At 46.2% G+C, this 27,958-nt stretch overlaps 1 protein-coding gene across 1 annotated transcript in view; it reads right to left on the reverse strand.

Moving 5' to 3' along the window:
• The window catches only part of SEPTIN9 (septin 9), a 992,168-nt gene extending 966,113 nt beyond the window's left edge, over positions 1 to 26,055 (reverse strand). Inside the window, exon 1 of the mRNA XM_078654633.1 lies at positions 25,665 to 26,055. Coding sequence (XP_078510759.1) covers positions 25,665 to 25,686 — 22 coding nt within the window. The 5' untranslated portion in view covers positions 25,687 to 26,055. The remainder of the gene's footprint in view (positions 1 to 25,664) is intronic.
• Positions 26,056 to 27,958: the final 1,903 nt, after the last annotated feature.

The raw sequence follows: 27,958 nt of genomic DNA on the forward strand, positions 1-27,958 counted from the left end.
GCAGCGCGCCAACCCACCTGAGCCGCCCTACTCGCCAACGGCCAATAGGGAGGGCTCTCCTGGGGATGGGGGCGTTCCTGGGTGTATATAGCAGGCCCAACAACTGTGCTCGGCCTCTCTTTCCCGCGTCTGTTCCCAAGGCTGCTCTGCGCTGTTCGTGCTGCATCTCCCCGTGTCGTCCGTCGTCTTCATCAGGTATGCGCCGCTCTCTTCCTTCCCCTGGCCCCGTCCCTGGTATGACCCAGGTCGCACAGGGGCCCTGTGGCTGGAGACCACGGGGGAGGAAGAGGTGGCCAGCGGTCGTGTACCGCTTGTTCAGAGTGTGCAGCACGTTAGGTGGGTGATGAGGTGCGGATTTAGGGCCAGGTGGATTGCACATTGCCCAGATGTCCATCCGGGTGGCAGTCCGATAGTAAGCTCCGCTCGCCTTCCCGGGCACTAGGATCCGACTAGGGACAGAATGGCCGGCATTGTGGGGGATCGCGGCAGAAGCCAGTAGCAGGCAAACGGGGACCGCTATGGGTATCTAAGTGGTATTTCCCGCGTCGGACAAGCCGATGGTGCAAAGTTTGTAATGCCCCCTTACGGAAAGCGCTCCGAAGCCGTTTAGGTGCCATAGTAGGCAAGGCGATGAGGTTAACAATGGCCTGGCTGGGTGGAAAATGCTACAGCGACAGCTATTACCGGGCAACGGGGACCGCTGTAGTACCCGAGCGGGTTTCACTGTGCAAGAAAATGCGATGGTCCAAGGTGACAATGGCCGCACGGGAGGCGTCCTGAGGCCTTTAGGCGCCATAGCAGGCGTGGTGATGAGGGCAACAATGGCCGTGCATTGTGTGGCCAACTACAGCAACACGACGGTAGGGTGACCCGCGGGTCTTCAGTGACGTAACATCCCGGGGTTACATTTACAGCATTTAGGCAAGTTGTATAGCGCGGTCTTTAACGGAAGGCGTCTGAGCGCTCGCAATGATATTTAGCTGGGGCTTTACCCATAAGGTTTAGGATGACCGGCGGGTGTTCAGTAACGTAACATCCAAGGGTTCTAGTTACTTCATTCGGCGGTTGTATAGCGCGGACTGTAGCATCCCAGGGTTCTAGCTACGTCAGTTAGGCAGTTATATAGCTCAGACTTTACCCAAATGCGTCAGGGCGCTCGCAATGCCATACAACTGGGACTTTACCTTGGCAGCCCACGAAAAGCGCCCGAGGCCTTGTTGGGTAACAACGGGTAACAACTGTTGAATGAGAGCAATTCAACAACTGCGGGTGAATCTATTTGGGCGCCAGAGGGGCAATCTTAGTCTTTGTTAAGGCGGGCGGGGATAAGCAAACTCCCCCATGACCGAGCCAGCGGATTGCTGCCAGGTGGCGGGGCTGGCCGCGATCGCGTCCGGGATCCAAATCGGCCGTACGACCTAGCCAGCCCCAGGGGCATGTAAACTGCTCGATCTCTTACTGTAGAAAATCCAGCGCTGCGTTAGTGCGGGAGAGAACGGGATTCTGAGACTTCCTTAATACACGTGTTCGCATCTGGGAATGGGGGTTCAACTTGTGTCAGGGGCCCCGTGGGACAACCGCGGGAAGCAGCGGTCTCTTCCCACTCATTTGTAAATAAAGGACGCACCTCAACCCGCAGTACCGTAACAACTGCATCTTGATCACACCGAAAAGCGTTGCAGGTCTCAGTGTGTTGTTCCACTTTGTATGTCTGCCCCCCCCCCCCCCCCCCCCTTGGGGGCCATGCACAGGGTCGCCCCGGAAAGGTAGAAGGTGGGTCTGGTAATGCCGTGACCTCTGCATCAGTTGGAAGTTAGACCCCGAGTACATTTGCCACTTAGCGAAACAGGTCTCTAAGAATTAGCAGCTGTTCCCCCACACGTCTCTTACAAGGTATATTAGCATAGTTCAGTTTGGCAAGTTAACACGTCTTTTGCTAACTCCTCAAAGAACTCGTGCAATAATTGAATAACAGACTGACAACTATTGGAACATATATTCAGTGAGCCAGTTAACGCTTTTGAAGAGATTTATTGCGATGTGTATATTTAACACCTTGTTTGCTGATCCTGCTAGTGAACAATGAGCATTATTCTAGGGCACATGTAACGTCATTGTCTACTGGGAAGGGAACGCCTCACCGATGGAGCTTGCACCATCTCCTGTGTTAGTTATTTAGTTACGCTTGTTTTAGCGCAGACTTTACCCGCAGGGGTCAGAGCGCTTCACAACAGGAACAGGAATGGTCATGAGGAGAAGATCGCAAATGAGCATGTTACTAAAGCAAACGGTACATTACATGAAGCAATAGTGACGACTGTCCATGTATCGAGAGCAACCGAATGTCAAGAGGTAGCAGTCGATACGGTACAGGAGGAAGAAAGTGACGTGCGCAGGTTACACGAGCGTACAAAGTACAAATAGAGGTATAACACCGCATTTCATGGCAGTTACTCTAGCACAAGAACGTTTCGTACACGACACGACGGTGGCACTGGGGCATGTACCTGAGCAGACTAGGACAATCAGTCAAGGCTTTGAGGCTCGCGGGAGGAAAGGCCGGGGATATAATAGCTAAAAAACTGCATAGACGACGTGCCCCAGTGCTGTCTCGGTGAATTGCAGAGCAATTCATGTGCACTCCGAATACACAGCTGCATTTGCGTTAGGATGCAGTTCTTTGTGTTGGCCATTATGGGTCTGCTTAATTCAGCGCGATGTGTGAGCATATTACGTGCGCATCTTTGCGCAGGTGTCCGTATTTACAAGGTGAATAGTAGCATTGGGTCATAGTATTTCGAGGCCCGTTGCGTTGTATTGGTTGGCGGCTACGCGATCACGTTCAAGTCTTCGCGCAGAGCTGTGTGAGGACTGTTCTGCGTCGAGGGTTGAGCCTATCCCACCGGGTCTGCTGTGTACAGTGCGGAGGCATCGAGACTGAGCAAGCTTTTGAGCTACACGCTTACAATGAAAACTGTTTTTCGGTATTGGGAATTAATTAGTTGACCGGGTTACGATTGGGGGCTCACATGTTCCCACAATAGTATAAAACTATTTGCTGGTATTTTAATACGACCTCACAGGCGCCCATGTCTCCCTGCTGGGAGAAACGGTGCAATTAGCTTGCACGCCTTTGCCTCGCCATATTTAATCATCCATGCTCTTAGAAGAATAGGCGCTCCTGCCATCGCAATCAATTTTCGTTGTCGTAATAAAGCCATTAGGGTGGGGGCAGGTAGAAGCACGCGTTAATGGTATGAGGGGCAGCTGAGTGCTGGGCACGCAAAAAACCTTCCCAGCGAGTTATCGTTCCTCAGCACGTTGACAGGTTGGACTCGGTTCGAGGGCATTTAATTGTTGCAAGAAAGACCTCAAACAGGTGGATGCCCCCCTTTTCACCATATTCGTGTTCCAGTAACCACAACTGTTTAGCTAATAGTAATTTGGCATTCTACAACTTGTAGATTTGCTCATTGATGCACATAAAAAAAAAAAAAATCCAGCATTGAACGCGCTAGATAGTTACCCAGGATTGGATAAATATAGCCACACACGACATTGAGCCACGGGGCAGCATTGCATATTTTGAGTATCAAGGTAAACTATAAATTATTTCAAAAATGGTTTGTAACTCCCAGCAGTACAGCCTGCTGGCATTTTACGAGATCGGTACTGGACATGATTTGTTTGTGTTTTCCCCATTTCTGTGAATACAGTTCAACTTCCAAGTAGAGTCGTCACTCCCATAACAGCAAGGGTTTCCATACTATTGTAAAAACGAAAATTGTACAGGTAGGCAGGATGAACAACTCACAAGTTCGTTCTTTGCCAAAAGGGTCGAGCATTGCATTGGTGCCTTGAGCTAGTCAGGCCACCTGGTGGCACTGCAGCACAGTTTTACCATTACTAGGCCTGACAGAACACTGCGGTACAGTGTTTTCGGAGATTATGGCCTAGGCCAGGTGAGCGGTGAGCCCTCACCGAGGTACAGCAGTAAGAAGCAACTGTGACATGGCACGTAGAGTAGGGGGACTGCGGGTTAAGGCCTGGCTGCTAGATAGGAGTTGGCCTACCGGCTAGGGTGCTCGACCTCGGACCGGGGGATCTGGGTTCGAGTCTCAGTTACGATGCCAAAACATCCTGTGATTCTGGGCAAATCACTTAATCTCCCCGTGCCTAAAATGAATGTGCGTCCCCATGTAAGGTAACTGGTGATATGTAAAGCGTTCTGATACCTGATTCGAGTCTAGTTCGCGCTATATAAAACTCGGCAAATAAATAAAAATAAAATACCAGAAACCAAGACATTATGCTCTGCACCATGCCTCAGCAAAGTTTCTCAGTTTGCATAGTGTGAACGCACCACACAAGGGCTCAGGGCCGCGTCCCTGCCGCGAGCGAGGCGCCACCCGCCTGCGGTCTTCCAGTGAGGTTCATGGTAGACTTGTCATTCTCTTCACTGGGTAGGTGTCTCGTCCTGACGTAAGTATTGGGTGTAACCAGTTCGGTTTTCGACAAGCGATGCGCGAAGTTTTACCCCGTTAGTACGTGTTACAGATGTAAGGTACGAGACCTGTCGAATCACTCAGTCCCTTGAGTTAGAACTGCTTGCAAGGTGCAACGATGGTTAACAACGCTGGCATTCGGGGACCCAGGCCTGCCAAAGTAAGCGGAGAAAATTGAGCTGGGACATTCTGGTTAAAAAACTTGTCAGCCAGTACAATTTGATGTAATAGTGGCTGCCTCGGTCAGTAGCATAGGTGACCAGCAAACTGGCTGAAATATGGGTCGACGGAAAATTTGCTAGGTCACTTTACAGTAGAATGTATACTAGTAAGTTGAAACAAACACGTCGTCCTGACATCATAGTCCTCGGGCATTTGGAACTATGTATGTTTCTGCTGGTAAATAAAATTCAATTTACAGCCAGGGTTCCGATTTAGCACGAAATCTGCTAATGCGCACTTACATGGGGTCTGAAGAGCTGGGACGCTGTTGTTAAAGCACCGCAAATGTCGTTGTATTGATGCACTGATGTGCTTTCGATCAGAACTAACGGTAGAACCTATAAAAACACAGTTAAAAATCGGGATCCTGTGATCCAATTTCCCATACATGCCTTGATCTAAGCCCTCTAGGTTGGCTTAGGTATCTTTCGAACTGCATCAGTGACACAGACCTCGCTGCTTCTAGTGGCTGAATTGGCAGGAAGAATGCATGGAACGAGAGGTGTCAGGGTTACTCCTGAGTCTTCTGAGTGTGCAGCCGCCATGAGGAAGGGTTTTGCAGGATCCACAGGTTTTGGGGTGCCTAACTACGTTGCACTAGTGAAAGGGATTTTAATGGTAGGGTTTTGCAGGATCCACAGGTTTTGGGGGTGCCTAACTACTTTGCACTAGTGAAAGGGATTTTAATTGTAGGGGTGCATAGCCATGAGCAATAAGCTTAGATTGTGCTGGAGGAGCAACAATGTTCGGGGTATCAACCAGATTAGTCTCAGTCGATGTAACGGCAGGAAGCTCCTGTAAATAAGCTCATTGCCATATAACAATGATACGATCTACAGGAAAACATGTAGGGTACAGTCTCACATACAGATAAGTGAGAGTACTTATGTATTGGGGCCTTGCTTTACCCCAGAAATACATGGGCTGGAGCTACTCCCTTCATTCTCCTTCCTGCCTATTGCGTCAGCATTTGCCCACTGGCCCCAGGCGCCAATCCGGTGAGGGAGGGACCTCTAAGTTATTCCACCCTGCTACAATGCAGTCCAGAGATACTCACTGCCATTTGTCTTACACAGGCATACACTTTGGCCTCCCAGATAGCACAAATCTGCCTCAGAGGCGCTGAGGGGGGCTTCACAAGATGTCAAGGGGAAGGGTACCGGGGGAACAGTTTCAACAATTACGTGGCAGTCCAGGGTAGATAGCCAGGTGTGACCATTCTTCTTTCAGTAGGACCAGTCACCAATACAGTCACTCCAAATGGTGCTCCACAGGGGGAAAAACTGACATAGAGTGCACGAGTCTACAAAGTACAAGTAGAGGGTAAGACTGCGATAGGTGGTAGACAGTCATACACAAGAACAAATGTTAAGCAAGTAAGCGTGGCACTTGTCCAGGTACCAGAAGCAAACACGAGGAAGGGGTAGCAAACAGTGTGTGTTGAGAAAAGGTGACATACCGGTACAAAGAGTATCAAGAACAGGTAGACAGATAATACTGTTTAAATGGCAGACTCTCTGACCAAGAACTCTATGGGAAGTCACCCCCAAGGTCATGGTGAATAGAACTTGCTATAATGATAAGGCCTTCCGGAGATAATGGGAAGAGCATTGTTGATTGGTAGTGCCCTTAAAGGAGGGGAACATGGAGTTCAGTTGGGAGGCCTGGGATGAGGGGTTCCTGGGTAGAACGGTAAGGGTCGAGTTAGGATGTGAGGCTAAATCACACACCAAAGTGCAATGGTCATTATCAGACTTAAGCATCTGAATAATGGGCTTAATTTAAATGGTTACAACGGTAGTGCTGGGTTCAAGGTGACCGGTGCCTCTGCAATGGGTCCCGAATGTGATGTGCAGGGGTAAGTAACGCCACTGGGTCAGATCGCCAAGTTTTCTTACCGGGGAAATACACCCTGCCATGGGGGGAGGTGAGAGTAATAGAAATTTATTTCAGGAATGGGGGGAGATGAGTGCGGCATTGTACATAGACAATAGTGAGTAAATCAGTGGTACTCCCTATAAATTCCTTAGACTGCCCTGTGTCTATCAGTGTGGAGACACATGTAGTAGCAATGCGAACATGTGAACGGCAGTACCATCGGGTTCCTGGGGGAAAACGAAGGGACACAGCTTGTCAGCTTGTTCACTCCATATATAAGTGCAGGCACCGTAAGTAATCCAGTGTCTTTGTCTGCCCCGGTACTTACTTAAAATATCAAACTAATAGCCCATTTTATTACTTTACAGCATCACGCATCCCAAAGCGGAAGGGTACTATGTTAAAGGTGCACTAAACAGCGACCAAAAGTAGCTAGGTGGGTGGGGGGCTCTGTCATCGACGGGGGCCTCCTCCAGAGCTGTGGCGGAGTACAGGGCGATCTGGAAGCAGATGGACAGTAGGGGTACCTCTGCGGCAGAAGGATACAGTCTAAATACCTCTGCCTGGCACAGTAAGGGTGCCTGAGCCAAGAACCTGGAGCCGAGGGGGTTCCAGGAAACAGCGTCGGCGCCCTGTTAGTCCTTCGGGCGGTCGGGGGGCCTGAACCGACCGGGGGTGTGCCTCATCACTCCGCCCTGACAGGGGGGGCGGAGTATAACGAAATAAAATGGTAATTTACTGCACCGTCAGAGCATCGACTCGCCGTGCAAGATGGCTCCTTAGGCATGCGGGTCAGCAAGGGGCTGCCGCATTGGATCGCCTGTAAGATGACCCACCTTATCAGCTACCTGTTGTACGACATAAACCTGCACCACTGCTTTCCCACAAATATGTCTCTTGAGTTTCCTTGGTATATAAGTGTTAACGTGCGCAGTGTGGAGCGAGCGCTGGCGGTGTGGGCACTATGCCGCTGGCAGCGCGACACGAAGTGGAGCATGGGCGGGACAGCGCCTTAGTACCACCCGACGGGCGAGTGGAGCCTGCAGCGCGCCAACCCACCTGAGCCGCCCTCCTCGCCAACGGCCAATAGGGAGGGCTCTCCTGGGGATGGCGGCGTTCCTGGGTGTATATAGCAAGCCCAACAACTGTGCTCGGCCTCTCTTTCCCGCGTCTGTTCCCAAGGCTGCTCTGCGCTGTTCCCACCCTGAACCCTGACCCAGCTGCAGAGCGGCGGGCGAAAGTTGTGAATCTTTAATGGTCATGTTTTGTGTTGCAGGCGGAGTCACAGGGCGATCTGGAAGCAGATGGACAGTAGGGGTACCTCTGCGGCAGAAGGATACAGTCTAAATACCTCTGCCTGGCACAGTAAGGGTGCCTGAGCCAAGAACCTGGAGCCGAGGGGGTTCCAGGAAACAGCGTCGGCGCCCCGTTAGTCCTTCGGGCGGTCGGAAGCCTGAACCGACCGGGGGTGTGCCTCATCACTCCGCCCTGACAGGGGGGGCAGAGTATAACGAAATAAAATGGTAATTTACTGCACCGTCAGAGCATCGACTCGCCGTGCAAGATGGCTCCTTAGGCATGCGGGTCAGCGAGGGGCTGCCGCATTGGATCGCCTGTAAGATGACCCACCTTATCAGCTACCTGTTGTACGAAATAAACCTGCACCACTGCTTTCCCACAAATATGTCTCTTGAGTTTCCTTGGTATATAAGTGTTAACGTGCGCAGTGTGGAGCGAGCGCTGGCGGTGTGGGCACTATAATTTTATGTTGTGAACCTTTTGAACTCACAGACTGGATTACTCTGAAAGTTCACATCCAGCCCCAAACACTGAACCCACAACTCCCTTGCTTTCCTTGCTTTGATCACTTTCAGAGGATTCAGACTCTGAATTCCTAATTCAATATTTCACATTAGTTTTACTCCTTATACAAATTCTGACAAAGTTGCGCATGATACCACAGCTAGAGAGTTTTTCCTCAGCTGCAAGCAAGCCAACACTTACGAACAAAGGACTCCTTACTACCATATTTGTAACAACTAGAATGATTCTCTTTGGATTTCATATAGTTCGATCTATAGGTTAAAGGTGACTCATTATTTTACTCTAAGATGGCTTCTTATGCCGCTTCTTAGTAGAGCACAAGTTCACCTGGAAGAACATGTTTACACTATCCTTGCTAGTTGCATTTCCCAAAGCAGCTTTGGCACATCTTTTAGATATTTCAGCCTTATTAATGAGGGCTACAACATCCTCAGGCAGGACTCACCCCCCACCCATAACATTTCCTGCACTCTGGGTTAATTGGGCGTATCGCTGGCTGGTCATGGATGAATCGTCATGACATGGCAAGTTTTTTAAGGGCAGCCACGTAATCCTCGTCTGAATCCAAGTTGCCTTTCTTCCGCAGTAAAAAGTTATAATGCTCTATCACCACACAGACAGTCAGCATATTGAGTTTATCCAGGTCATCCAAGGCATTTGAAACACATCTGTTCCTGTTGTTTTCCTTATTTTTTCCCATATGACTCTAGGCCCGAACATTAGGTATTCAGGTCCTACTGTATGTAGAAACATTTTCTTTTTCCTCCTTGGGGTGAATTCCTCACTAGATTTATCCTCTATAATATGTAAATAATTCAGAGCATATTCTTTCCACTCTGGCAATTCCTATATTGGTCCCCCTGGAGCTGGAAGAAAGACGAGGGGTGATGTGAGAAGGAAGGTTTGCACAGCGCAACTTGTACGTTTGGAAAGAAATGTGAGGAAAAAATGCTTTTTGCCAAATAGAATCACAACTGTTATCCTAGAGTAATGCTGACATATTTGGGAGCTGAGCAGTGGAAAAATATTAGTTGCCCTACAATCATGGGCCGATGTACCTTTGTAGATTGATCTTTGTTTAGGTTTACCATAAACAGCAGGACATTTAAAATGATTATTGGAGGGTTGTAGAACCTTTCTATTTTTGTGACCTCCCTGTTGGGCCAAATGAGCTGATAACTGCAGGTTGCTGAAATGGTGATCTCGAGATATGGCGTGGTGCAGCATTAACCAAAATATGGCAGTCTGAAGCAGTAAGAAGAGCACAGTGCACAATGCAGTGCATCGACAAAGGACACCACGTTCTTAAACTGAATTATTGTTATAGATAGTTTCTTGGGAAAACATTATCGGCCAGATTCATCATACTAAAATCGGCTCGCAAAGGGCCAGATTCTGAGAATCTGGCCCTTTGCGAGCGCAATTTTTGCATTTGGGATTCATCATCCCAAATGCAAAAATCGCTATACTAGAAATCGCTATATTGCGAAGAATCGCATTTAAGGAATCTCAATTAGAGATTCTTTAAATGCTATTCATGAACCTTTTTTAAATTGCGATTTCGCAATATGGGGCCGCTATTTACCGCGAAGTGTAACTTCGCGAAAACTTAGAAAAATGCACTTTAGTGCATTTTTCTAAGTTGTATGTTACACACACACATGTCCTTTGGACACCCCTGGCACCCTTGAAATCGCATCCTTATTTGCGATTAGCAAATTGCTAATCGCAAATAAGGAATGACTCCCCATTCATTCCTATGGGCCTTAGGCCTTAGGCCCATAGGAATGAATGGGGAGTCATTCCTTATTTGCGATGCGATTAGCAAATTGCTAATCGCAAATAAGGAATGACTCCCCATTCATTCCTATGGGCCTTAGGCCTTAGGCCCATAGGAATGAATGGGGAGTCATTCCTTATTTGCGATTAGCAATTTGCTAATCGCAAATAAGGAAGCTGAAGAAATCGCAAATAATATTGCGATTTCTACATGAATCCCGTTTTGCGAGTCTTTAATAGCGATTCCTTAATAATCACTATTAAGGACTCGCAAAAAATGACAATGATGAATCTGGGGGTATGTCCTTGGTGAAGTTAAGAAGTCAGGATGGTGGCAACCAGCATATCACAACCTCCACTTTTTCTTTGAGTAGTGGGAGTAGTGGGAGGGGCGCATTCTCCCACTTCTCACAGAAAAAGAAGTGGAAGCAGCTGACCAATACTTGATAACAATTGATGGTGAAAAACATTCCCTATAAAGAACTCAAAATGCGCTATTGCATTAACTAGGCATACACGCACGCAGTATTTATGATAGCTTTCAAAATTCCAGATTAGAGGTGGTAATGCTAGCAATGTCTATTACAAGGCGGTAAAATGCTACAGATACTATTTAGCCCACAAATAAATGTTGTCTTAGAAAGCCATAATTTTTGCAATAGAATTTAGGATAACCATTACAGGGCAAAAGCCTATGTGTCAGTACATCATAATGTGGCATTGACCTGTGAATTAGGTACACTTACTGACTTACTGGTTCGTGATCAGTTAGGAAGTTGTACTAATAACCAGAAGTGCAAAAGAAATGACTTACTAAGAGGCGGGATCTGAGCAAGGCAGTGGCTATAGTAAAAGTGGTAGAGCACATTGCAAGTAAGTGCAGTAATGGTTACAAAACAAAACCTAACAACAACTGAAATTCTCCACGATTGCCTGTGTAGATTGATCCTTTGCCGCAAGACATTCGTGAGCGGCCAATGCCTGCTGCACCCGGACTACACAGCAGAGTTAGCAGCAGAACCCAGTGTACAACTAGTTGACGTGCCCAACCCTTTGCAGTTAGCCTCTGCTAAATACAGCTGTAGGCCTTTTTTTCAATTTTTTCCTGGCCATAATCTAATGCCAACAACACTGTGATGAATGATGTCATCAGAGATTTTATTCAGGATGTTATCTGTGATGTCATCGATGATACAATTCAACCTGTCATCAGGGATGTTATTCGACATGTCAGCATTGATGATATATGTAAGGTTATATTTGAAAAAGAGCTGGGCCCCCTGTATGCAAGATACTAGTGCCCTGACAGGGAAAAGACAAATGTGAAAAAGAAACCTGGGCAAGGCTGATTACATAAATTACAGGCAACACAATTTCAATGTGACTAAATCATTAACTCTCACTCTTCACAAATTATATAAAAATATAACGTGCTGACATTCATGAATCCTATGATTAACCCCTTGGGCGTGGCCGCGATTCTGCGCCTGTGCGGCACTTCTGAAGAGTGGGCGGGTTCATGACGGCCCCCAGCCGGCCCCCAGCCGTCATCAGCACACGCCCACCGTGTTGCCTGACGGACGGGGGCTGTCATCAGCATGAAAGGGGTTAAATCATTTTATTTTATATTTATGTTACATTTGAGCCCCCTTCCCCACATGGGTATACTGGTCAGGATAGATTCCCTCTGCTTCCTTTTGCCCTTTTATTTATGTATTATTTGTTAGCAAAACGGTACTTGATGCACTGCAATGGGTAGAGGCAAATGCCATGTACATTTTTTCTGTGACAGCCAGCCAATCAGAGCTTGGAGGATTTACAAGTCTAGTTGACAAATACTCAATGAATGACAGGGGGAAAAACTGCCTCATTCAATGGCGTGCCTTTATTTACTTTTTACCTGGATTACAGGCACATTCTCCATGGAATCGCAAACCTGCAGAAGAGCAGTGAACTAACGGTCCAGATATCTCTAAAATGTAACCTATTCTTGCCCACACCTGAACACTTTTTCAGTGCTCATTTCTCGATAACAAAACAGATTTACACCAAACTTGGGGGCATCTTTACAAGTGCCTATTGCCACCACAACGTCACTTTCTGTGTCGTTGTGATGGCGACAAGGGCTTCGCCCTATTTACAAGGCAGCATTAAGCCACTTAATGTGGCTTAACGCTGCCTTGTAAATAAGGCACCCTAAGTGTGAAAGGGGCGGGCAATCGGTGTTGCTGTGGGAGTTTCACCACAACACCCTTGATTTTGATACTTCCCCCTATTTACAAAGGTGGCGTAAATAGGAAGCAGCAGCAACATTGAAACCAGGGAATACATGGTGTTAAACAGGTGAAACAAGCAGAAACGCGTTATTTCTCCTCGTTTTAGCTGTTTCCATGTGTAATGCATTGTGTAGCACACATAGAAACAGCAAATTGCAATTGATTGTTCATGTGCAGAAAAGTTTCTGTTTATGTGTAAGAAGGTTTACCCTCCTGCACATAAACAATCAAGAGAAAGAAATTACATTTTAACCTCTTCCATGCTCATGACGAGCTGAGCTCGTCATGAGCCGTGGAACGCTCGCATGCGGGGATAATTCCCCTGCTGTGCTGAGCGTTCCACGGCAGGTAATGCACCTGTGACGAGCTGAGCTCGTCATGATCACAGGAGCGCCGTGCCTCATGACGAGCTCAGCTCGTCATTAGCATGCGGGCGCCCTGCGCGCCCCCCTCCCCCCCAGCACAGCGGGAAAATAACCCCCGCAGTGAAGGGGTTAAGCATTAAGCAGCATACATCAAAGTTACAAAACGTCTTTTAAATATTGTTTATATGCAGGAAGAAAGCCCTTCGTGCACATAAACAATCTTCCCCTCAACGCAGACACCCTTGCACTGTGGTGCAAGGATGCCTGCTTTGGTGCTAGACTGCTAAATTTAGCGCCAGCGCAGGGGAAAATGCAGGACTGCACTATATTTTTGTAAATATGGTGCAGCCCCAGGACGGTTAAAGCTGAACTCCGTCACTTCATTGTAAATATGCCCCAAGTTTGGTGTTTTCTATACTGAGGAGCAGATAATCTGATGGGAGTTAAAATAGAAAATGCATTTTTACGCCTGCCGTTTAAGGAGCTGCACAAATATTTTCCATAAAGAATTCAAAATGAGTGCACTTTTTAAATACTTTTTGTGCAGATTCATTAAACAGCACCAGAGTTATTAAGAAAACAAAAAATGTTTTTTCCATGGAACCTATGACCTAACCATATATATTTCTTCTCTATAAACACAGAGGTGGTAATGAATGGGGCGCTTAAAGAAGAAGGAAAACGCAAGGAGGAGTGAGATATAACATAAGGATATAGAGGAACCCACAAAAAGCAAAGACAGTGGATGAAATGGCACAATCTGCAGTGAGAGAACAAGCAGTGCAGGTTATGTGGTCAAACAGTAGCACACACTGCATGTAGACATGCTGTAGTGGAGCCTACACAGAAAGATGAGGAAGCACATCCAACGCAGGAAGAAAGATAGCACAGGTTCCACACAAAGATAAAATACCAGAATTTACTGCTATTGTTAAGTGACATTTGTATAGCGCTCAATCTGCCATTAGTACATAGATGTAATACTGTAACCTATAAAGACATGGCATATTTAAGCCCATGTTGCGATGAGGTAGACCAACTTACAAAGAAATAGGGTACTGCCGCCTACAGAGAGTTGAAGTAGCACAGCCTATAAAGAGAGATGAAAGAAAACAACCTGCAGAGACATGAAGGACCTTGTTCTAGAGAAGCGATGTATTATAACATATGGGGAGAGGAATTAGCTCCCCTAGAGAGGGATGAAGAATTGCAACTTGCAGAGAAATGGTGGAGCATGTTCTATAGAGAAGTAATGCATTACAAAATATATAGAGAGAGTGTCACCTGTACGAGAGAGAGAGAGACAGAAAGAACTGGAACCCAGAGAGAGATGTTCTACAGAAAAGAGACACACTACACCATACAGAGGAAGTAGCGAGTCCTAGAGAGAGAAATTAAGAATTGCAACTTGTGCAGAGAAATGATGTATTTATTACAATAAATAGAGAGAGGACGTAGCACACCCTAAAGGAAGATGAAGGATTGTAACCATCATCCATAAAGGAGCAGGATCTACAGAAAAGTGACTTATTACTGACGTATTAGAGAGGAGGGAGCACACCCGACAGAGAGAAGTGCTGCAACCAATAGAGAGATGAAGTGGTACAACTTACAGAGATGTATTGCAACCCATAAAAAGAATGCACACTAGAGTCTACATTGATGAAGAACTGCAGTCTACATTGACAAGAAGTATAGTAGCTTACAGCGATCTGACGTAGCAGAGCCTCTAGAAAGATGAAGAATCAAGGGCTACATTGAGATAGTAGTGAGATGAAGTAGTTCAAGCCTACAGCGGGATGAAGTGGTGCATGATACCGTATGGTGATGTAGCACAGTCTACAAAGAGATGAAGTGAGCTACAATCAAATGAGAGATGAAGCATTGCAGCCTACAGAGAGATGAAGTATTGCAGCTTATAAAGAGAAATACCATTGCTGCCTAAAGAGATATGGAGGATTCCAGCCTACACTGAGATGAGGCATTGCAGCCTACATCGAGATGAGCGTGTTACAGCCTACTGAGAGATAGTGCTTTGCAGCCTACAGAGAGATGAATCATTGCAGCCTACAGAGAGATGAAGTATTGCAGCCTATAAAGAGAAATACCATTGCTGCCTAAAGAGATATGGAGGATTCCAGCCTACACTGAGATGAGGCATTGCAGCCTACATCGAGATGAGCGTGTTACAGCCTACTGAGAGATAGTGCTTTGCAGCCTACAGAGAGATGAATCATTGCAGCCTACAGAGAGATGAAGTATTGCAGCCTATAAAGAGAAATACCATTGCTGCCTAAAGAGAGATTGAGGATTCCAGCCTACACTGAGATGAAGCATTGCAGCCAAGAGAGATGAAGCATTGCAGCCTAGAGAGATGAAGGATTGCAGCCTAGAGAGATGAAGCATTGCAGCCAAGAGAGATGAAGCATTGCAGCCTACAGAGATATAAAGCATTGCAGCCTACAGAGAGATGAAGCATTGCAGCCTACAGAGAGATGAAGCATTGCAGCCTAGAGAGATGAAGCATTGCAGCCTACAGAGAGATAAAGCATTGCAGCCTAGAGAGATAAAGCATTGCAGCCTACAGAGAGATTATTTATTATTTGTGAATTTTATATAGCGCACAGCTACCCCAATTAAGCTGGATCAGAAACTGGGGAGAAATTTTTAGCAGAAAAGGAAGGTTTTGAGCGCTCTACGGAAGGGGAATTCTTCCTGTATCATCCGAATGGAGATGGGAAGTCTGTTCCAATGAGATCAAGCGGAGACTTGGAAGGTTTTCCCTCCAGAACGTGTTTTTTTTAATCTAGGTGTGGCGAGGAGATGTTTAGAGCTAGAACGGAGAAGGCGAGCATTACTGTAGGGGCGGAGGCAGGAGACAAGATATGCAGAGCCCTTTCCTTTTTTTGCCCTATGGGAGAGTGTGAGAGCTTTGAATTCTGCTCGTTTTTGGACTGGCAGCCAATGTAGTTTTTTCCGGTAGGGAGAGATGTGCTCTCGTAGGGAGATGCCACAGACCAGGCGGACTGCGGCATTTTGGACTGTCTGGAGACGGTGGAGTAGGCCAGAAGACAGACCTATGTACAGGCCGTTGGCGTAGTCTAGATGTGACGTGATTAAAGCTTGAACAATTGTTTTCCTCGTATGGCTGGGAAGAAAATTGATACATTTTTTCACCATCCTGATTTTGGAGAAGCATGCTGCGGACACCGTCTGGACTTGGGATTGAAATGTATCGCTAGAGTCCTATCTGACTCCAAGGTTTTTGACAGAGTCCTTGGGTATAGAGGCTGCACTTAGGTCCACGGGCCACCAAAGGTTGAAATCCAGTGGCAAAGGCTGCTGAAAGAAGAGGACTTCGGTTTTTTCGGCATTTAGCCGGAGGAAGTTGCTGTCCTTCCAGCGGGCGATGTTGCGAAGGCAATCTTTTAAGGGGTCGAAAGTGGTCTGGGAGACGATGTCATAGGAAAACAGAAGCTGAATGTCGTCAGCATACGACGTGGCCTTGATTCCTGACTGGGCAATAATCTCCGCCAGAGGGGAGAAGTAAACATTAAACAGAAGGGGACTCAGGGAGGAGCCCTGAGGGACTGCCCACCTGAGCGGACGACTGATGGAGGTAAACGGGGGGGGGGGTGAACACAGCCTGTGTCCGATTTGAGAGGAAGGATGCAATCCATTCCAACGCCTTGCCTTGGATTCCTTTTGCGTGGAGACGCTCGAGCAGGACGGGGTGGGAGACGGTGTCAAATGCCACCGACAAGTCGAGCAGCACCAACACCGTCCTTGATCCCTCATCCATTTTCCACCGCACTGAGTCAGCCATCTCAATGAGTGCTGACTCGGTACTGTATCCGGGTCTGAACCCGTGCTGTGAGTCGTGAAAAGTACCATGGCTTCAAAGAATTTGGCCGGTTGCTGTTGGACTAGCTTTTCAAGCACTTTGGCAGGTGCGGGGAGCAGAGAGATGGGTCTGTAGTTGGCTGGTTCATTAGGGTCGGCATTGGGTTTTTTAAGGATGGGAACCAATGGAGCGTGCTTCCAGGATTCGGGGTAGATGCCCGTCTGCAGGGAGTCGTTCCAGATGTCATTGAGAATGGGGTTGAGCAGGGGCGCCAGGGATTTGTACTGTTTGGCTGGCCAGGGGTCTGTGGGGGAGCCAGATTTACACTTTAATAATTCCGCCAGGGAGCGATCCCGGGGAATTGTGTCAAATTTCGTGAGGATGTGAGAGAGATGAAGCATTGCAGCCTAGAGAGATTAAGCATTGCAGCCTAGAGACATAAAGCATTGCAGCCTACAGAGGGATGAAGCATTGCAGCCTAGAGAGATGAAGCATTGCAGCCTAGAGAGATGAAGCATTGCAGCCTAGAGAGATGAAGCATTGCAGCCTAGAGAGATGAAGCATTGCAGCCTAGAGAGATAACGCATTGCAGCCTACAGAGAGATGAAGCATTGCAGCCTACAGAGGGAAGAAGCATTGCAGCCTAGAGAGATGAAGCATTGCAGCCTAGAGAGATGAAGCATTGCAGCCTACAGAGAGATGAAGCATTGCAGCCTAGAGAGATAAAGCATTGCAGCCTACAGAGGGATGAAGCATTGCAGCCTAGATAGATGAAGCATTGCAGCCTAGAGAGAGGAAGCATTGCAGCCTATAGAGATAACACATTGCAGCCTACAGAGAGATAAAACATTGCAGCCTACAGAGGGATCAAGCATTGCAGCCTAGAGAGATGAAGCATTGCAGCCTAGAGAGATGAAGCATAGCAGCCTACAGAGAGATGAAGCATTGCAGCCTAGAGAGATAAAGCATTGCAGCCTACAGAGGGATGAAGCATTGCAGCCTAGATAGATGAAGCATTGCAGCCTAGAGAGATGAAGCATTGCAGCCTAGAGAGATGAAGCATTACAGCCTAGAGAGATGAAGCATTGCAGCCTAGAGAGATAACGCATTGCAGCCTACAGAGAGATAAAGCATTTCAGCCTAGAGAGATGAAGAATTGCAGCCTAGAGAGATGAAGCATTGCAGCCTACAGAGAGATGAAGCATTGCAGCCTAGAGAGATAAAGCATTGCAGCCTACAGAGGGATGAAGCTTTGCAAAGTACAGAGATATGAAGGATTACAGCCTACATTGAGATTTGTGTGTGTTACAGCCTGAGAGACGAAGCATTGCAGCCTACAGAGAGATGAAGCATTGCAGCCAAGAGAAATGAAGCATTGCAGCCTAGATAGATGAAGCATTGCAGCCTAGAGAGATGAAGCATTGCAGCCTAGAGAGATAAAGCATTGCAGCCAAGAGAAATGAAGCATTGCAGCCTAGATAGATGAAGCATTGCAGCCTGGAGAGATGAAGCATTGCAGCCTAGAGAGATGAAGCATTGCAGCCTACAGAGGTATGAAGCATTGCAGCCTAGAGAGATGAAGCATTGCAGCCTAGATAGATGAAGCATTGCAGCCTAGAGAGATGAAGCATTGCAGCCTACAGAGGGATGAAGCTTTGGAATGTACAGAGATATGAAGTATTACAGCCTACATTGAGATATGTGTCTGTAACAGCCTGAGAGATGGAGCATTGCAGCTTACAGAGACGAAGCATTGCAGCCTATAGAGAGATGAAGTATGGCAGCCTACAGACAGAGAGGTCGCTTTGCAACATACGGAGATGAAGTAGTACAGTCTACAAAGGAATGAAGAATTGAACCTACAGAAAGATGGAGTACAGCAGACTACAGAGAAATGAAGCAATACCGCATATGGAGAGATGAAATATAGAAGCCTCAAGATGGAGTGTTGCAGCCTACAGTGAGAAGAATTATTGCGGCCTATAGAGTTGTGAAGTATTAACGTCATAAGTGAGATGAAGTATTGCAGCCTACAGAGTGATGAAGTATAGCATGCTACAGTGAGATGAATTATTGCAGCCTTTAGAGTGGTGAAGTATTAAAGCCATAAGTGAGATGAAGTATTGCAGCCTACAGTGTGATGAAGTATAGCATGCAACAGTGTGATGAATTATTGCAGCCTTTTGAGTGGTGAAGTATTAAAGCCATAAGTGAGATGAAGTATTGCAGCCTACAGTGTGATGAAGTATAGCATGCTACAGTGAGATGAATTATTGCAGCCTTTAGAGTGGTGAAGTATTAAAGCCATAAGTGAGATGAAGTATTGCAGCCTACAGAGTGATGAAGTATAGCATGCAACAGTGTGATGAATTATTGCAGCCTTTTGAGTGGTGAAGTATTAAAGCCATAAGTGAGATGAAGTATTGCAGCCTACAGTGTGATGAAGTATAGCATGCTACAGTGAGATGAATTATTGCAACCTATAGAGTGGTGAGGTATTGCAGCCTTAAGCAAGATGAAGTATGGCAGCCTACAGAGAAATTAAGTATTGCTCCAGGGAGAGATATGAAGTATTGCATATTACAGAGAGATTAAGTGTTCCAGTTTACAGAGAGATTAAGCACTGAAGAGCACAGTGAGATTAATTATTGCAGCCTATAGAGTGGTGAAGTATTGAATGCTCCAGTGAGATGAATTATTGCAGCCTATAGAGTGGTAAGTATTAAAGCCATAAGTGAGATTAAGTATTGCAGCCTACAGAGTGATGAAGTATTGAATGCTACAGTGAGATTAATTATTGCAGCATATAGAGTGGTAAGTATTAAAGCCATAAGTGAGATGAAGTATTGCAGCCTACAGAGTGATGAAGTATTGAATGCTACAGTGAGATTAATTATATTCAGCCTATAGAGTGGTAAGTATTAAAGCCATAAGTGAGATGAAATATTGCAGCCTACAGAGTGATGAAGTATTGCATGCTACAGTAAGATTAATTTTTGCACCCTACAGGGAGGTGAAGTAGTAAAGCCTTAAGTGAGATGAAGCACTGCGGCCTACATTGAGATGAATTATTCCAGCCTACAGAGAAGTGAAGTATTGCAGCTATAAGCGAAATGAAGCATTGCAGCTTACAGAGAGATGAAGCATTGTATGCTAGAAAGAGATACATTATTTCAGCCTACCGAGAGTGACATAATTTATCGCAGTTTACAGAAAGGTGAAGTTTTTATACTTCTTTTTATTGCTAGAAAATATTAATCAAACTTAAACCAAACCAATGCAGTCTTCAAACAGAAAGGTGAAGTTTTCCACCCTACAGAGAGGTGAAGTATTGCATGCTACAGTGAGATTAATTATTGCAGCCTATAGAGTGCTGAAGTATTGCAGCCTTAAGCAGGATGAAGTATTGCATTCTTACAGAGAAATTAAGTATTGCTCCAGGGAGAGAGCAGAAGTAGTGCAGCTTATAGAGAGACTAAGCACTGCAGAGTACAGTGAGAAGAATTATTGCAGCATGTAGGGTGGTGAAGTATTAAAGCCATAATTGAGATAAAGTATTACAGCTTACAGAGTGATGAAGTAGTGCATGCTAATGTGAGATGAATTATTGCGGCCTATAGAGTGGTGAAGAATTAAAGCCATAAGTGAGATGAAGCATGGCAGCCTACAGAGTGTCAAAGTATAGCATGCAACTGTGAGATTAATTATTGCAGCCTATAGAGTGGTGAAGTATTAAAGCCATAAGTGGGTTGAAGTATTGCAGCCTACAGTGTGATGAAGTATAGCATGCTACAATGAGATGAATTATTGCAGCCTATAGAGTGGTGAAGTATTAAAGCCATAAGTGAGATTAAGTATTGCAGCCTACAGAGTGATGAAGTATTGCATGCTACAGTGAGATGAATTATTGTAGCCTGTATAGTGGTGAAGTATTTAAGCCATACATGAGATGAAGAATTGCAGCCTACAAAGTGATGAAGTATTGCATGCTGCAGTAAAATGAATTATTGCACCTTACAGAGAGTGAGATGAATTATTGCAGCTTCCATAGAGGTCAAGTATTGCACCCTACAGAGAGATGAGGGAGCGCAGCTTACAGTAGGAGGATGTATTGCAGCCTACAGAGAGATGAAGTAATGCTCCCAAGAGAAAGATTAAGTATTGCTCCCAGGAGAGGGATGAATTCTTGCAGCCTACAGAGAGATGAAGTATTGCAGCCTACAGAGAGATGAAATATTGCAGCCTACCGAGAGATTAAGTATTGTAGCCTCCAGAAAGATGAAGTATTGCTCCTCTGAGAGAGATGAAGTATTGCAGCCTACAGAGAGATGAAGTATTGCAGCCAACAGAGAGATGAAGCATTGCAGCCTACAGAGAGATAAAGCATCACAGCCTACAGAGAGATTAAGTATTGTAGCCTACAGAGAGATGAAGTATTGCAGCCTACAGAGAGATGAAGTATTGCAGCCTACCGAGAGATTAAGTATTGTAGCCTCCAGAAAGATGAAGTATTGCTCCTCTGAGAGAGATGAAGTATTGCAGCCTACAGAGAGATGAAGTATTGCAGCCAACAGAGAGATAAAGCATTGCAACCTACAGAGGGATGAAGAATTGCAGCCTACAGAGAGATTAAGTATTGTAGCCTACAGAAAGATGAAGTATTGCTCCTCTGAGAGAGATGAAGTATTACAGCCTACAGAGAGATGAAGTATTGCAGCCAACAGAGAGATGAAGCATTGCTGCTCGGAGAGAGATTAAGTATTGCAGCCAACAGAGAGGGAGAAGCATTGCTCCTCGGAGAGTGATGAAGTATTGCAACCAACAGAGAGATGAAGCATTGCTCCTCGGAGAGAGATGAAGCATTGCAGCAAACAGCAGGGTGAAGTATTGCAGCCAACAGAGAGATGAAGCATTGATCTTCGGAGAGAGATGAAGTATTGCAACCAACAGAGAGATGAAGCATTGCTCCTAGGAGAGAGATGAAGTATTGCAACCTAAATCGACTTGACATGAAGTATTGCAGCCTACAGACTGATGAAGCAGCGCAGCCTATGGAGAGATTACGTTTGAAGCCTACTTCGAGATGTGGTATTATCCTATAGAGATGAAGCAGCAGGGCCTACTGAGAGGTGCTGTAGGGCTACCTAAGGGGAAGTGTAGAAGCTTCAGAGAGATGTAACAGAACAGCCAACAAGGAAGACACCAAGTAGCACAGCCTGAGGAAGCAAACGTGGCTGACGGCCTCCGTCGTACAAACTGTCAAAGACACTGGCCTGTCTGTAGTGTCTTTATTTATCTACAGACCAGTAGTCATTTTGTGTGGCACGGGGTGAGTCCTGAAAAATGGTGTTTCGTGTAGTTTGTTCACCTCCCAGGCGGGCCTCCTTGTGATTGGTCGGGTGCTGTAGTGTGAGCATTCTGAAAAATGAATAACACAAGAGTACCAGAGGGTCTAGCCAAAGTATAGTAGAGGTGCAGATAAACCCCGGCACTAAACTCAAAAGACTGACTCTAATAAAACTGATTCAATAAGCCACCTTTGCCGGGGTTTATCTGCACCTCTACTATACTTTGGCTAGACCCTCTGGTACTCTTGTGTTATTAATGTACTGCCAGGGAATGTATCCAGAGCACGGTCTTTACATATTCCCTTGGGTCCCCACCTGATCGTTTTGTTGTAGTTGCATTCTGAAAAATTCACAATAGCATAAGTAAAGGAGGGCCTATACATTGACGGAGAAATGTATAGTGGGCTCTAAAGATCTCCTGTGCTTCGGCCCTGTCAGCTTACACCACTGCAGTAAGAGCTGCCAGGGTCCAATGGCCACCTGTGCCAGCGGTGCTCTGTGCTGCGTGCTGCTTTAGGCTTGACGGAGCTTATACTTAACCAGGCCCGGTTCTAGAGGGTGGGCCGGGTGGGCCAGGCCCACCCAAACTTGAGCCTGGCCCACCCAAACAGGAGCCTTGGCCCTCACAGTAAGGGCTTGAAGGCAGGCGCACACCGGCAGTGACCTCAAAGGGTGTCTGTGTGTGTTTGCGCCCGGGCTGAGACAGCTTTCCTGGCGCGCACACACACAGACCGTTCTTGAGATTATCCAGCCGCACCCGAGTACTTTACAGGTCTTTAAAAGACCATTGATATGTTAACAAGGCTTTGTTTATTTTTTGAACCCCCTTCATCTCCACTGGCGAAAGGCGACAACGGTCGCCTTTTGCCTACTGTTCTGCTGTGTAGATATTTCATTTTCTATGCGGTGCAGGAGAAAAGTTTATTTTATCCTATTCACCTTTCCTGACCCCTGCAGCTGCTTATCAGATCAGGCTGTGACACAAAGTTTGTTTTATGGAGTAGGTAAGAGAATGTGTTACCATTTGTTTTTCTTTTTTAAATCTGCACAGGCCCAGCAGGACACATACTTCGTGGCACAGTAACTACACTTTATTAGATGCCTTCATATTTTTTACAGTGGTTATTTTTTAGCTGTTTGCTTTTATGTTTTTTACTTTAATTATTTAAATGTATTGTACAGTTAATAAATAAAGTCAGTGTGTGCTTAATTTGAACAGTTTTTATCATTATCATGGCTGACGCAGGACAACAATAAGACAGTAGAAAATACCCAGATAACCCGGGTGATTAATGATCCTGCTGGAGAGCAATCATTTGTCTGTTAGTCGTTTTTAAATGCAGATGAACTGTATTTTATGTGGAAGCTCAGTGGGTTACTGCCTTTTTCACAGAGATCCTTGTGTTACTTGCAGTTCAGAATTTATAACCCTAACATAAAACAGTGACCAATGAACTGTCACCAAAGCGCTGCATATAAACATGAATGGTAGAGTTAGAACTTTGCTTTTTTTGTTTTGTGATATAGTTAGAACTTCCTCAGTCTTTCATTATTTTAATGTTGCTAAAATGAGTATTTTGGGGCAGATATACATTTTTATCAGTAAAGCTGACCCTCATGGAATACTCTTTAAATCCTACAGTTGTGTTTTCCCAGACCAAACCCTCTTAAAATATACTGCCCACCAGTATGGATGACGTGATTCCTGCACCTTGTAATCCTCAATGGCTTATGTGACATTCCCTGCAGACTGATTTACATACCTGCATGATTGATTGTCTCTGTATAATGTGTGTGTGATGTAAAGTACTGTGACACCCTACACTGGTATGAGTAGCGCTATACAACACATGAAATGCATTTGAGGGAGGGGCTACGGAGAGATGAGTGGCGCTGGAGGAGGGTGGTAGTGAAGGAGTCTGAGTAGGAGGTCATGAGGGGGGGGCTACGGAGAGATGAGGATCACTGTTGGAAGGTGGTTGTAAAGGTATTTACGGAGAAAGAGGTAATTGGTGTGGCACCAAAAAAGACTTTTGCATCAGCACTAAAGCCAGCCCTGTCATGGCCTTTCTGTTGTTGTTTATTTATTTAGCAGTCTGGCCATAAGGGCTACTCTGGAACATACTTTAAAGTGCGTAGTAATTATATTTACTGCTACATTCAATATTTTAAGTTTGAAGGTGGTTTTACTAGTATTTTTACCTGGAAAAATGAAAATGGAGCCCAATGGTGCCTGATATGGTGCTGGGGCCCAAGGTTAGCTGTGAGATAAGGTGCACTGGAGAGGAGTAGTGGATAATCAAACCTGTAAGTGAGTGCGTGGCAGAGTCCGGGGTCAGGTTGAGGTAGTAATGAAGAGGGATTCTCCGTGAAGGCTCGCACAGAGGGAGCCCGAGTAGTGTCACTTGCCTGATACTCCCACCTTAGAAACCTCCTCTTCCCATCAAAGGAACATTACATGGAAAAAACACTTTTTGAGAGTGATCATATTTAGAAAGAGATTTGGAAAAGAGTGCGTCTTACTGGGCCTTGTAAGACTAAGAAGTGATAAAGGCGGGCTCTGAAGCAGGCCTGCTCAGACATATATGCGACAAATCGAGCCCGCAGTGGCCCACCCAAATGCACCCTTGGCCCACCCAAATAAATATTCCTGGAGCCGGGCCTGTACTTAACTCATGTTACCCACCCTGGAAGTAAAAAGGACCGAGTTAGCTCCTCTGGGATTCAAATCTGTGAAGCACAGATAGATCTCTACAGCAGAGGCACGAACCCACTGAGCTGTGTTTTCCGGCTCTTTGTGTGCAGCTGCTGCCTCGGAAAAATATTCACACTTTTTGATAGATGTTAGGCTGCTGTCAAGTTTGAATGTGTTACAAAAACATGAACATGATTACCAGGTGTGAATAATGTGGGTAAATGTTGTATTTATGCAGCATAAAATCTATGGACGCTCACGCGTGTACTGACCACTCGTGTACGTGTTGCTGGTGCTCGGGTACCTGTCCACAGCAGGTTGTTTAAAGTTGTCTTATAACAGCTGCATCTCTCCTTGTTTACAGAAGCCCGGTAGGTTTTTATTAATTTCCCGCACTGAGGTTGGCACCGATCCTCCCATTCACTCTACTAGCGCTGGGCGGTGCCCGGCAACACTTCTTCCGCCAGGCACCAGCACCCCAAATGGGCTCCCTCCTCTGGGCACCTTGTCTCCTCCCGAACCGGGCTAAACTTTACGGACCTCTTTCAAACCATCTAGCTCGACTCCTAGAAACACATGCCAGAGGCACGCTTCTCCTCACTTAGGCGCTACATAGCGCCAACATACCATACAACATGCAGTGTCTGGTTTTAAATGTAACTCTCAGCCAGTTGGCGTGGGACTGAGGTCGAGGCCAGGTGTTTAAGAGGCTTATTACCCCTTCAGAGTAGATTGAGAAAGTATGTTTTTTGCAAACAGGTTAACCTATTAGAAGTGTGCGGATGCATGCTGATTTACAGGATTATTTAAAAATAAGAGGGTGACAAAAGGAGAGTGAAGTGACAGGTATATCTTTGGCCACCCCGGCCCGGCCGTTCCGAACCCCGTGTCGTTGCCCCTCTGCCTTCAGAAAACAGCGCGATCTTACCGGAATAGGACGATCGCTTCATGGCCGCTTCCGTGTTCCGTACTTTCACAAGAGCAGCATGGGGCTCCCGGGCAGCGCCTGAGAGGTGGGCTTTCTCGCCGGTGCCCGTGCCAGGCTCCAGAGGGGGAGGGGCTCCTAGGTATCCCGGCCTGAACTTGGGGGGGTCTCCCGCAGTGACTCAATGGACACTGGACGGGGAGGTGGGCGGCGATCCCCTGGACCCGGAACACCTTTCAGGACACGCGGAGGCTCCCAATGCTGGGGGTGAGGGAGGTGCGCGCGAGAGGCGGAGCCGGGACCTTCCGCTGACAATCCCAAAACAGGACTGGGCTTGGCCTCGGCTGCAGCCCGCTCCTGCTGCTGGCATTGACTTTGCCCTGGGGTGGGGCTCACAGATCCCGCACCACCTGCAAGGAAATGCACTGAAGGCGCCTGCGGGGCTGGGGCGCCGTCAGTGTGGTGCTTCTGACAGCAGGCTACTGCTGGGAAGGTGACAGGTGCTTGCCAGGCAGGCAAAACAAAGGCACGCCGGGCTGGGGTAGAGTCAGTTGCATGCCAGGTGTTTACATCTTAAAACCTATTGTGGGGAGCAGTCCGCCACGTGTCAGATCGCGGCTTGTGAGAGTCAGTCACACCTCTCTCTTGGAGAGTACACGCAGCTGCCCTCACCACTGAAGTCATCGGCCGAACATCTGGTTCTGAGCTGGCAAAGATCTGCGCAGAATCCTAAATGAACCACGACTTACTCTCACAGAGAACTCTGCAAACTTTCTATAAGATTAAATGCAAAAAAGTCATACTTGCTCTAAGTATTAATAATGCATTATGAAATATTGATGTATGTACAGGGAGCTGATCTTTACTCCGTAAGAGAACTAAAACAAGCCGACCATGGGCGAGGACAACTCAGGGTTCAAAGGTACACAGTGCAGCTACCGCTACCGCACAGCGAGCAGTAAAGCAGCCGCCCTTCACCCGGACTGTGGGTAAACCATTGATCGCAGCTAGAGGTGGGCGGGCCGACAAGTAATATGGTGAGCGAGCAAGAACCGAGCCTAGGGTCGGCTTTACACCTAGATTCCGTGCCCGTTCCGAGCCCTGGAAATATCTACCATGTGTAAAATATGATAAAATCTCTTAAAAATTCAAAAAAGTGTATTTCTTTAACACGTGGAAACCTTGACAATAATGTGTCATATTATAGCACTGCGCTGGGAAGTACTTATTAAAAGTGATAGTTTTTAAACATGAACTTAGAACCATTCCTGCCCCCACCCCCACTCTGATGACAGTGCAGATAGTGAACTAAAACACAATCTCTTGTGAATCCTGTATGTGGCATATTGTTATAGACAGGGCCACTGGAATTATGCAGCAGGAGAGCACACAATTATGTGGCAGGGTTGACTAAATTATGCGTCAAGATTAGGCTAATTATGCAGCATAATGCAGCACATTTTTTATTACTATTAACCCTATTTTTTCACTTTTACACATGGTAATACTGTCTGGGAAATATTTCCCTACATTAGTAGCAGTTTAACAACCAAATACAGAAAAAAACAACAGAAAGATGACCAGCTAATCTTTGCAAAGGCACTGCGTGTGAACCCACATTGCTATGTTTTTAGTAACTTTTGATCTGTTTGAGCTAGAATTTTTTGGGGGGTAAAACCTGCAGATTTTGTAGCAGGTGATGGATTACGAGGCAAATACGACAAATCGATAACTATGCAAAAAAAACAAGCTGCGGCTGTGAAATTCAATAATTCCAGTTGCTCTGGTTTTAGGGCTACATTAAGGTCTTTTAAATCAACACTATACTTTTTTCCAGCTGGTGTACTTAGCTCATGTATTTGAAGGTTATTTTTTTTTTGTGATGGTAAAAAAAAAGTGCATAGGTAAAATAAAATCTTTGTCTAAGATCACATAATTTGGTTACGGAGGGAGCCGTGATGAATCCAGGTTTTCTCGTTTCACTTTATACGAAGCAGTCACTAAATGAATATCTATTGTGGTAAATTTTTACAATAATCTCACAGTCCTTCAGGCAGTAAATGTGGTAACACTGATCAGTTCCACTTTATTAACCTCTAAAAGAAAGACTTATAAGGATGTGACAATCATTGGGGGGGGGGGGGGGGGACTTTAACTTGGGTCCATGTATCTCTGAGGGTAAAGGTACCTGTGGTATAACAGACGAAGCTGGTAATTCAATTACACATTTTAGACATTGCTCTCTAGGGAACCTCCTCAACGAAATGTTGTTTGATCTTGACCTAATAATAGCAAAC

The sequence above is a fragment of the Lissotriton helveticus genome, chromosome 7, assembly GCF_964261635.1.
Source record: "Lissotriton helveticus chromosome 7, aLisHel1.1, whole genome shotgun sequence".
Lineage (NCBI taxonomy): Eukaryota > Metazoa > Chordata > Amphibia > Caudata > Salamandridae > Lissotriton > Lissotriton helveticus.